General features: G+C 40.8%; 1 protein-coding gene across 1 annotated transcript in view; it reads left to right on the top strand.

The window, feature by feature from the left end:
- Positions 1-2135: 2135 nt before the first annotated feature.
- The window catches only part of igsf3 (immunoglobulin superfamily, member 3), a gene marked incomplete at its 5' end in the record, with an annotated part of 98908 nt that continues 88315 nt past the window's right edge, over positions 2136-12728 (top strand). Inside the window, 1 exon segment of the mRNA XM_036139215.1 lies at positions 2136-2513. Coding sequence (XP_035995108.1) covers positions 2136-2513 — 378 coding nt within the window.

The raw sequence follows: 12728 nt of genomic DNA, 5'->3' as shown, positions 1-12728 counted from the left end.
GTTTATCAGAATCAGAAATACTTTAATAATCCCAGAGGGAAATTGTTATACTGATTTGTTTGCTATTTTTTGTTGCTCAGCAAAGACAGAAGTACATCTTCTTTGTTTTTCAAGGGAAATTTGATAACTGCACATGTCAGAGTGGTTCTTTTTTAAATAAAGCCAGGTACGCATATACGCACATCATAATCGGATTAATTGATTGTGTGCCCATATAAACGATATAATCCAATTATTTTTTGTTTCGAATACATTTCAACCCGAATATGAAATTTTGTGCATGTAAACATAGCTGATGTACCCTTGAGCAAAGCACGTAACATCAAGTTTCGTACAGATCTGTGTATCTGTGTGTGAATCTGCATATTTGTGATTATGGCTAGGTGAAATCGGCTATTGTGTAAAAGTACTTTGACTGTGACTAGAAACATACTATAGGAGTTCAGTCCATTTACTGTTTAGCTACCTTAGAGTAATTTAACTGTCAACATTTTATTTCAAGATTTCTACACAATTCACTTAGTTTTCTCACACGTCATCTAACAGTAAAAGCCACTTCATGCTAATGCCAACTGTGTGGGTGGGAAGAAAAGTCCTAATAGTATAATTGCCCTCATTAATGCGGCTCAAGCATTAGAAAAAAAGTTTTTCTTTTCCAGCTGCAGCTAATTATCATGGGTGAACATACTGAAGGAGTGTTTAAAGACACCAGAAATGTATTTCTTTGATAATGAGATTTGTCCATGTCAGCAGATGTTTTGATAGCTGCTTGTCGAGCTTTCTGTAATTGTTAGGATCTTATGGGGGAAGTGAGAGGGCTCACTTCATCTTTTTTTCCTATGTTGTCAATAAGAGGCACCGAACATCAAATTTACAAATTCCTGTGAGAACGTTTTTTTGTCTTTACTGCCACAGACAATAAGGCTATGTGGTTCAAGACAGCATATTATCATCCACACAATGAACAGCGTCTCAGTTTTTAGAGGGGTGTGGCCTCAAAAGCAATTTTTATGTCAGAAAAGTGTTTTAAATGGAGTATATCATGCAAAATCAACTTTTTTGAGCTTTCAACTATGTTATGATGCTATTCTGTCATGAAAATCATGCCCAAAGTGATGTCTGCATAATCCCCTTGAATTCTGCTGTGTGAGCAGCAGCCCCTCCCTGTCCTGGAAAACTAGTGGCGAAAAGCGGTCTACCTAGAGGTGTCATTACCCGTCCCTTCCTGGAAGCACCTACTTTGACTATGCCACCCCTGCCCAGTAAACAACACGCCCAAAGAGCGGTGATGTGAAGCAGACCACGATCATTTCTGCTCAAAGTTGAGACAAAGTGTCTCTTTTAGCACCTATTCTGCACCGTCACAGCAACTGCTTGTTTGTGATACTATGGCTGCAGCAGCACATGTTTTCACAATGTGTGGAGAAAAAAAAAACTGCTGACTCATGGTTAAAATACATTTCAAAATGACAAAAAAAACCATGAACTCCATGAGGCAGTTTTGAGCGCTTGCAAGTTTATGTGACACATGTTGCCAGTGAACTAATAGCTGTTTATGTCAGCCTGGCTGATGTTTCAGTTCAACTCAAATCCACGGTTTGTGCTCATCTATGCTCAGGAACCATGGTACGACAAAAAGATTAGGGATACATCAGGGTAAACACTGTTTATTATCCACTTCAAAAGCACCTGTTCTCTGTGCAGCTTGACAGCCTTAATGCATCTCCCGGGCTTGTGTTTTTACCTGCTCGTGCTGAGCGCTCTCTTGTTACTCCCAGATGGCTTTCTCTAACCTCTGTGTAGTGCAGCCTCATTGCTGCATGTAAGGTGAAGAGCTAATGTGTGAGTGCGTGTAATAGCAGTGAGCGACAACAGTTACGGTGATCTTTTCGAGTGCTGTTTAAAAGCTGTGTTTGTCTGATTGTCTGCGGGCATTTCTACCTCGTTAAGAACAGCCCCCAGAAGGCTTAGCTGCATATGTTGGGTTTTTTTGGTGTATTGTGCTGGCAGACTTAGTGTCTAAACTGCCAGTGTTGAATATTTAAAATGCAGTTTTGTAACCCATGTTCTCTTTCTTTTCTGCCCACCTTCACTTCATCCTCTCTCTTTCTCTTTCCATCATTATCTTGCTGCAGGTGTTGCAGTCGCTCAGAGGGTTGTGACAGTCCAGAATGGACCCCTGGTTCGGACCGAAGGCTCCCACGTGACCATCTGGTGTAACGTGACGGGCTACAAAGATGGCTTGAAACAGGACTTTGACTGGTCCATGTACCTACCAACAGCTCCAGGACGGGAGATCCGGATCGTAAGCACAGCTCAATCAGACTATGCTTACGCTGTGTATGCCCAGAGAGTCAACAGCAAAGAGATCTTTGTGGAGAGACTGAGTGACGACTCGGCAGTGCTTCACATCACCAGGGTGCAGGCCAGGGACCAAGGTGTGTTTGAGTGTTACACCCCCAACACGGACGGGCAGTACCTGGGATTCTATAGCGCACGCACCAACCTCACTGGTGAGTCATTTTATTATCAAGTTGGCAAACATGAAACCTAAAATATATCCAACACTATAAGATTGTTTGGTTGGCAGCTTGTGGAGTTCTGAACTGCTAGTGGTGCCATACAACCATTTTGTGTAGCCAGGATCTTATTTTGAGCATGACACTGTTATAACACACACTAAAGCATATTTTAGGTCTTTAATGTTTTTCATTTCTATAGTGTTTCTGCTCTGGGTAGAATTTCTATAAGACAAACGGTAAGGATAGAAGACATGAATATGTCACCAACTGAAATTAATCATATTGATGTCAAAGGTAGATTTTGGCTCCCAGCACTGTCATAAAAATCCTGTGGCAATGTTTTTAAAGGGCCTATATCATGCAGAATCAACTTTTTTGAGTTTTTAACTATGTTATGATGCTATTCCTTTTATCAAAATCATGCCCAAAGTGATATTCATGCATGTCTGAGTAATCCTTGTAACCCTTGCCGCTCCTTGTCCTGGAAAACGAACGGCCATCACAGGTCTACATCACCAACAAGCGGTGATGTGATCTTTTCTGTTCAATGTTGAGGCAAAGTGACTCTTTTAACACCTAATCTGCACAACGACAGCAACTGCTCTTTTTTGACACAATGCTCCAGTGGCTCTCGGGCAACTTCACTTGGGAAGAGGCAGTGTCACAGTGTAAGCAAGCATGAGTATGAAAAATAGCACCAGAAAACAACAAATATTTCATAACACATGAATACTCTTTGTGCCAAAGGCAATATTTCATCATGTATATGCCTGTAGTTGACTTTGGAAGGCTTGATGTAGATGTAGATATAAAAATTCTTGTTTCTTCTTACTTAATTTGAGCTCAGTTCAAAATAGAATGAATAAATAAAACTTCATGAAATAATGATTTACTTGAATAAATATGATATGACTATTCAAAGTGACAATAAAATTGTGAAATAACTGAATACTTATACTCATTACGATGAAATATATTTCATTTTTCTTTAAAATGTGTATAATATAAAATCACATTAATATTTTTCACAATAATATAAAAGTATTGTTTAGTTTTTCTTTTTTTTATTCCATCAGTTTCTATTTGAGAATGCAATTTTTTTAAAAGTCCTCTTGTATTTCAGAATGGTGTTTTTGCGCAATGGCCTGTTTATTTCATAATGACACTTTTCAGCACAATCATTTTACCTGCCAATCAAGAGAAACAGGGCGGGGCGAGCAGTATGATTGGCTGCTTCTTTACCCAGACCAAACCAAAGGTCCTAATTCAGGGCTGCTTTGATGCACTCGGTCTTCGTGCAACCTATGTTCAGCTGCAATATATATATATCAACTTTAAATGGTAATTCTTCTTGACCAGCATGAACCAAGGAGTAAACATTACTCAACAACAACAACTAGCGCTAGCTTACAGGTCTGTTGTCCGGGCGTTTTAAAACTTCGCTGATGATGCACATGAGCTTTATGTTGCTCTCAAACATCCATGTCGTACTGTTAGCTTAGCACGTAGTACCATTACGCTCAAGGTCTAATTCAGGTGTTTGTTTCATGTTATGCAGCCGGTTGTGGATGCAGCTGTGTAATTTAATAAGTTGTCTTACTAGATTAAATGTCTGTTTTCAATCTTGGATTGTGTGAAATAAATTTGTAAATGCGACTTGTAGTCCGGTGCGACTTATATATGCAGCTGTCTGTGAGTCTGCGGAAACGGCAAGGGAATCACGGCTCCCTCAAGTAACTGCAGAACAAATCTTGCTTTCACTTGAAGTTGACAATAACACAGAAAAAAAAGAGAAGTTGCTTATTGAAAATGAATAAATCAGTGGAGTAGGGGTCTGAAAAGTCGCTGGAAACAGAGCTCAGAGTTCAGGTGCCAGTTTGGCTGCTGTGCCCCCTTTTTAAATGGTGAATTTGACTGAATTATGTCCGATCTTTGCTTATCTTGAAAGTTTAAACTTTCACTTTTTTTTTTTTTTATCAATCATAAAGAAAGTACTTTGAAAGCTTAGGAATCTCTAAGGTGGTATTTAGTATTTAAAAGCTTAAGAGCAAATATTTCTAATAAAGATCGAAAGGATGGGGGGTGTCGTCAAAAACTTTGTGTTTTTCCCTATAATTAAGAGTCAATGAGCTAACGGTAATATGACAAAGAAGAAAATCTGTTTGAAGTATCTGCAATTGCCACTGTCGTATCAGCCATTTTCCACCCCATCTGCCTTTGGAAAAAACTATCTCTTAATCTTACACACATCCATACACAAGCGAACATGGACTTTCTTCCCACCTATAAATTTCTTGCCTTGGGCTGTTTCTGTAACATACCTACTATGTTGGCAGCATCAGTGACTGTTTCAAACTCCCAGTGCAAGTTTTCCCCTTCAACTACTTCATTTTCAGATGCATACTTAGATCTAATCCTCCTCATAAAAAAAAGGCAGCTCTGAAGCCACAGCTGTCATCGTGGTGGATTGCATTCCCTTCGTGACTTCCTGCCTTTATCCTTCACGTGTTTGACCCTGCTCTTAAGGCCAAGGCCCAGACCGAAAGTCTGATGCAGAAAATGGGCATAAAAATATATATTTGGAGCAGTGTGAAACCTGAGTATTTACAGAGCTTTTCTTTTCAGGCAAGCGGCACGTTCTGCATCAGCTGTAGGCCTTGCTTTCTGAAAACGACTAAATGAAATGTCTTACAGGTCAATTGTGTACCGTTTTCCCCCCCCCCCCCCTTTTCTTTGAATGAGTGCTCCTGGACTTCAGCTGTTATAATTTTTGTTATGTTGAGTGTAATCTGAATGTAGGGCAGGGCTCAGTTGCAGGGCGCTGTGAAACAGTGCTGCTGATAACACACAGTATTTATAGATCTGTGTGTGTGTGTGAGAGGGCGAGCTAGAACGAGTGTGTGAACAGAGGTTTTGAGGGACCGTTACCCAAGCTTCTCTCCATGTCTCTAACCTCTTAACCCAGTTTTGAGGGTCAAGGGTCCACAGCAGTGTCTCTCTCATATTTCTCTTACAGCCATGACACAAGCCCCTTTGTGAATACCCAAATGTCTGCATGAATTCAAGGCTCCCGTTGTGAGCAAACAATAGCCTGTCCCCCCCCCCCCTTTGTCCCTGTTCCTCCATTTCCCACTTATCTTGTCTCTCATTCTGTCAAGTTTCTTTCTCTGTTCATCACCCTTAGCCCTTTTCACTTGGGTTACCTTTGAAAATGTGTACTTCAAGGGTAATGTCAGAGGAGTGCCATACAGGTGTTTCTTCAAAAACCTAGAATATAGTCAAAAAGTTCATTTATTTGAGTCATTCAAAACTTAAAACTCATTTCATCATCTATGCAGATTTTTATTTACTTTAATTTAAACAATTTTTGTTTACCAAAATACAAAATACAGTTTCTCAGAAATTCTGAATATTGCACAGGAGCAATAAAACCATGTTATCAATAGAGAAACACTGTTTCATGGCCACTTTGTGGCCTTCAAAGTCATTGGGGGAAAAGACGGCTTCTTTTGGCAGTTTTCCAGCAGATTGTCAATAACAGTCGTCACAATGAGGCTACACGACAAAATGCAAATGAGAGATTCAGCATATAACTTGAGTAAGTTGAGTGGCTTGGCAAAGTTTAAAACAGAATTATGCATCACATGAAAGTAAGGTTAAGGTAGAAAAGTGTGTGTAACACAACAGGTGTAACCACAGCCTTGACAGGATTGTGAGGTGAATCCTATTCAGAGGTTTGGGGAAGTTCACACAATGTGGCCCGGAGCTTGATTCAGAACTTCAAGAGCCTCAACAATGACACATTTAACACATGGATTACAACTGTTGCATGCCTTGTGTTAAGCTTCTCCCGATCCACACTCAAAAAAGTGAGTTGTCTACTTCCTGTTAACATTTAATTTCCAGCTGACACATAAAAAGGGTGTTTGTTGGGTTAAATTGATTTTTGTCTCAAGTAAACATTACATACCGGTCATTGTTTGTTTATGACCAACCCAAAACCTTTTTTATGTTTTGACTGGAAATTAAATGTCAACATGAAGTGGACAACTGCCCAGGCTCACATTTTTTGAGTGCTAACGGTATATTAGAAGTGTCTTACCTGGCCTAAAAAGGATCTGTGCTCCAAGGTCCTCTTCTGATTACATCTGAAGTGAGTTTCTCTTTTCCTGAGGCTTGTGTGTCGTTGAGGTGGTTGGGTCAGATCAGGTGTCTGTAGTGATGAGTCAGTCTTACTCACAGTGATGTATCTCATCACGTTTTGCCTTTCTTTGTGTTGAGTAATTATGCTTTTTTTGTTGTTGTGATTTATTACATGGGATCTGATACCTGATGCCTGAGGAGGAAAGCAGCTTCGGTAGCACACCTGGACACCATTCTGTCTCTCTGTCATGTGTTGTATCGTCAGTTTCAGGACGTTAGACACACATATGCTAGTGTGTCAATAGTTGACTGGAAAGCAGATGTTGATGATGTTTCCGAATCTTAGTGATACTTTTTAAAGAAACTCTATCAAAAATCACCTTATTTTTTACCCTATGAAGCCACAGAGATCAAACAAATGGAAAATATAGTTTGGTATTGCCTTTGGAAAATGCACAAATATTCCAAATATGTGAACATTTAACAGGCACTAATGGAACTGGTCCACTAAAACACGAATGAGTGTAAACATTTGTTTTTTTAATTTTCTGTTCTGCTGCGCTACTTTGATAAAAGACACCTAAACAATGTCTTCACCAATGCCTACTATTTGTGGACATTGAGGTGTCTGAGTCACCTATAATGATGACTGAGAAAGAGAGTTGGAACCAAAGCTTTACGTCAGCATTTTTAACAGCAATTTTTGAGTTGTTTAATGTCTGTGTAATAATCGTATTACTTGAGGAAATCCAACCAGGTCTCCAGTTCTATGCTAAAGACCACATTCAGGATTCTGGCATACCTGCCAACCTTTTTGTCCGTTAAGGAAACATTAGGAGGTTTAGCGGGGGGGCTGTAATGCCCTTCAGATACTTCAAAACAGGATTCTACATGCTAGCAGCTAAATTGAGCTCCCGCTGTATTATGGCCAGAGAATGGCTCGTTTATTTTAAGGAATATGGAGAGTTTTGCTGGGAAGTGGGATGTGGACCTGTCACTTCACCCCACCTTAGAAAGTGAATGCAGGGATGGATGGATGGATAAAAGATGGGAAACTTTAGAGTGATTTTTCTTTACCAACCAGAAGCAGACCAGTATTGACCACAGTCATCCTTATGGCGGATGCATGTCTCCAAGTGTCAGATGTCTCTTACCGCCAATTGCACTTTCCTTGCACTGTTTTTGTCCTGTGTAAGTGGTTAAGTCCAACACAAGGTCTGCATTTAACCTCGGAGTGGCTTAAGTAGCTGCACTGTCCATACATCAATTTTCTTTAGCTGGAAAAAAAACTAACCGAGCTCCCATCTGCTTGTGTGAGTGTATGTTTCGCTGTGTGAATTTTGTACATTTGTGTGCACGCATGTGTTTTTGACTTCCACCTACACATCAGATTGCAGAAAAAAGGACAACAGCATGACATGGCCATCATGGTTGTTCTTATCCTACGCACCAGCCTGTGTTCGAGCGTGTCCAACAGCCAGCAGAACAACAAGCCCCGGCCAAGAGACGTCATGCCTTCCAGTGAACCCCCACATCAGAAGAATGCACCATAGGAGTTATTCTAATGAGAGATAGACACTTTGTACCCTCCACGTTTAAGCTTGCCTGTGCCCTGCAAAACCCCGGAGAACTGACAACACTGGTAAAATTCCAGTGATGGCATTTTTGGTTCTTCTCCTTCACTGCTGATGGGTGAGAGAAACCCCATTTCCAGGTGTCAGACGTGAGGGGTGGGGGGAAACTGGTTTAAAGTGATGTAGAAGAAAGACAGTGAGATTGATGGTATTAGGAGGCATAGATGAGAAAGTTGGAAAGGAGAAAAATGGGGACAGAAGTGACAGCTTTGGAGATGAGCTGAACGAATGATGTGAAATGGGGTCTTTGACCAATAAAGCACTAGCTGGGGTCTCACACTTCACCATGGTTGGTTACACCTCCCACAGGTACAGTATATAGCTCACATAACAGCTAACGCCGTTGGTGTGCCTTTTAAAAAAGCTCTCCGCCTGGTGCGGCTCCAGGGGTTAATGTAGCTGCACGCTGCTGTGCATGTTCTAAAATGCAATTAGCCAGCAAAAACTGAGGGGATGGAGAAAATTAGAAAGAGGAAAAAAGGGTAGAGATGAGACCGTGGAATTTGAATTAAGTGACAAGTAAAACTGTTCCTTAAATGTTCATTCAGAAAAGCTGCAGGAAATTGCCACATCTCTCTCTTCACAGTTTTCCTTTTCCTTGTATTTAGTCTTCTTCTGTTATAAGAAGATAAATGGGGGTTTTCTTTATGGGTGGAATGAAATAAATAAAATAGATCAATATTCACAAGAAAAATTATTCTTTTTACGTTGTTTGTGTATTGTACTTCAAATGTCTTCATTGAGAGCACAGGGGAACTTAAGTCAAATTCCTTATTTTATGAAGCAGCTTGGCAATCGACACTGACTTATTCTGAAATGTCCTTTCTATGAACAAGTACCTTTACAGGAGTATCTCAATAGGTTCTATGAACAAAGAAATGTTTTATTTAAAACTCAGTTGGAAAGATCACATAAGACCAGTAAAAATAATTTCCAATACATAAATATTATCCTATTGAAAAGTATATTCATGTACCCTGCGGTATATGCACTTGGTTGGTTGGGGCTCCTTTTGCATAATTGAATGCGGTAATTTGAGAAGATATCAAGGTTAGCAGCTTCTGGTTATGCTGCAGTGTTTAGGAAGTGGCCTTTAATCTCCTGCCTTGTTGGGTCCGGTGTCTTATCTGCATCTTTACTAGACCTGTCATGATAATCAATAAATCAATTTATCACACCATAAATGTTAATCACATGGTTAATTAGAATAATCGTGATAATTTGCCTATCCATGCTTGCTTATTTTCCCGTGTGTTTCCGTCTCCTCTCTCTGAGCTGGGACAGCAAAAGGGTTTCAACACGACGCATCGGTGTCTGCTCACCCCTCCCTTCCGGTTTCCTCAGTGTAGGAGGGGTTAAATCTTGCTAGGGTTTCCCACAGAAAATGAGTTAATACTGGCGGTAGTTGTCTGGTGGGTTGTGGTGCCCGCGAAGCGGGAGCTGGAAGCGCAAGGAGCGTTGTGCGATGCAGCAGCTCGAAGGAGCGTTGTGCAGCCCTTAACCGGGTACCGTAGTGTGCATCAAGCTAGTAACAGCTAGCATGTTAGGTCAGTTTAGCGGGAGGTTTTCGTCCAGACGGGAACTTTACCGACCGTTTTGTTGCTCTCAAACATGGAGGCTTTTAAAATAAACCGACAATGTATAGTCTGGCAGGGGGCGAGTAAAGCCAGACTCATAAGGCACTGGGGGAGACTCAGCTTGTGTCAGGTAGACACATGCTCAAAGTTAACATGAGAGCCTCGTGAGCGAGAACCAGAGAAACACTAGTTTGAAAAGGAAATGGAATTGGTGTCAAAGCGAAACACGACTGCAGCAGTGTGGGAGGTTTTTTTTTTGGATTAAAACCAAATGCGGCCACTCGCTAAATTTGTATGAGCCAGTAGGTCCGGAGGATACATTTGCGTTATTATGCCGTTAGTTGAAAAAGGTCTCCAAATGACAATAATATGAATTATCGCAATGATTTTTAGAGAAATCTATCGTCCAGAAAAATTTGTTATCGTGACGGGCCTAGTCTTAACCTAAATTTTACAGGGAGAGTTTGATGGCTAATTAAACACAGTGATGCCATGTTTATTCAATCAGGTGTTGTTAATTTTGGCTGTGTGGGAAAGGGCCAAGTGCTGATGGGAAATGAAACTAACATTTCCATGAAGCTTGTCAGCATAGGGAAGCTTGAAGCGCTCTAAGATGTACGATAGACACCAAAAAAAACGTGTGACCATGACCAGGTTCCTCAAATCTCTGGCAGTGGAAACTTTACACTTTACCTCAAGTCACTTGGATTCTGTGTCTCTCCACTTTTCCACCAGACTCCCAGACCCTGATTACCAAGTAAAATGCAAAGCTTACGTTCATCTGACAAAAGTACTTTGGATTGTCGATTGGTACAGTCCTTTTTTTTCTTTAGCCCAGGTAAGCAGGTTTCCTTGATAAATAATGCTAGTGTCTGTCTGCTGGACGACCTTAAAGTTGGTTGTCCTCCCTGTGATTAAGGCCATGGCATAACATTTCTGTCTTATTAATCCTCTTATAATGTTCTTATGCGATATTCAAATTATCTGGGAAACGGAATTGTAGGTTTTCATTAGTAGTGAGCCATACACATCAAAATAAAATAAAAAATACTAAATACTTGACATACAACGTTCTGTATGCAAAAAGTTGTAACGTTTATTGAGATGGTACTGTGTGTTTTTGCACACAGGTTAACAAGACAATTAACGGGAGCGGTTGTTGTTGTTTTTTTTGTGTTTTTCTTTTGACTTGACATGGCTTTTCCCTGCACGACACACAGCAAGAAAGGCTGAAAAAAACCTGCTGAGCTCAGCATTGTGTGTATGTGTGTGTGTGTGTTCATGTCTGATTTGTGTGTCTCCCCTGCCTTTCTGCTTTTCTTCTCCCATGGGAGTTAAAGTTGCACTCCTCTACTCCTCTTAATGAGATGGGCCGAACGGGGGAGATGTCATCTTGCATTCTGTCTGTTACACCGGGTGACACATGGAGCCCACCTCCCGCTTTCCTCTTTTACAGCGCCGTCTCCCCCATCTGAATCCCACCGGCTTCGTGAGCCTACTGCTCTGGATTCGATTCCTCGGTCCTTACATCAGCTCCAAGCCGGCATTGCTCATGCTGGTTTATGGCTTTGTCAATGAAATGGAAAGGCATGAGTGTGATTGAACTGCATCCAGTGATTAAATAAGACAGAGAAATGGAGAAATCTTCAATGGTGTGTTGTGTTAGCAAAGAAAGATATACAGGATGTTGTTATTAGAGGAGAAGGTGCAGGAGAGAAAGTGGAAATCAAGAGACAAGACATTTTGTATCTCTTGTTATTGATCGGTAGCACAGGTCTGTGTGCGACTGAAGCATTTTTATCTTCCCCATCTCTCCATACAGTGACACTTACATTTTCCTGTCCCACCTTTTCACTCTGGACCTGCAATCGCCGCTCGGTTTCTTTTATAATTACATTCCCTTTTCTTCCGTTGGTGTGAGTGTGCGTGATTGTTCGAACTGGCTCTAAGCTGCGGACCAGGCAGCTCTCCAAATGGAAAGAGATTTTTATCGCCATGTCTAGCTTGCCGTTCCCTTGCCCATCTCATCCGTTTTAGCGGAAAAAGGTTTCCTGCCAATAACATTACAGCAGCTTTGACCTGCTGGACACATATATATATATATATATATATATATATATATATATATATATATATATATATATATATATATATATATATATATATATATATATATATATATATATATAGCAATACATAATAAAAAACACAACTATAGTCACACACAGAAGTGAGCTGTCAGTCAGGCACTATGTCACTCCAGTAATTGAGTCTAAGAGGGAGATGGTGCTCAAGTGTTCCCATTGGAGGTCGTGCTTTCAAGAGAACAGCACTGGAGAGAGGTTTAACAACCCGGGGATCACCGTTGTTGACAATATAACGCGGAGCAAAGTAGAGCGTGTAGCGCTGTGAAGAAAGGAGTGCTGAACAATGAAAACTAGACAACTTAATGTCTTCGCTGCTGCGGAACAAGCTGTCCTAAATGCTGCGTGCATGTGTAAGTTTCAACCTACACTGGTGGCCCAAATTCACAGGCAGGAAGTTTTAAAAATAATCCAAAAAGGTGGCAGAAGTTAAAAATACTCTGTAACTGATAGATTTTTTACCGGTTATGCGAAGGCAAAATTGTGACCGGCAGCTACATTTTAACTCTCAGAGGTGTGCATTTCCATGTCAGAGATTCAAAGTCTCCTGTGGCTCTCTCAGGCTAGCTTATCTTATTGATAACTTGAGGTGCCTGTAGGTCTCCCTTCATGTCATCCGCAGTGACCTGGAACTAATGTCCGACTCGCACACTCGTCCCTTTCACCTCCACACTGACAGAGCAATAAGCGGCAAGTTGATTTGAAAGA

The sequence above is a fragment of the Fundulus heteroclitus genome, chromosome 7 (assembly GCF_011125445.2).
Source record: "Fundulus heteroclitus isolate FHET01 chromosome 7, MU-UCD_Fhet_4.1, whole genome shotgun sequence".
Classification (NCBI taxonomy): Eukaryota; Metazoa; Chordata; class Actinopteri; order Cyprinodontiformes; family Fundulidae; genus Fundulus; species Fundulus heteroclitus.
Note: the sequence above shows the minus strand (reverse complement) of the source record. Positions and strands in the feature narration are given on the sequence as shown.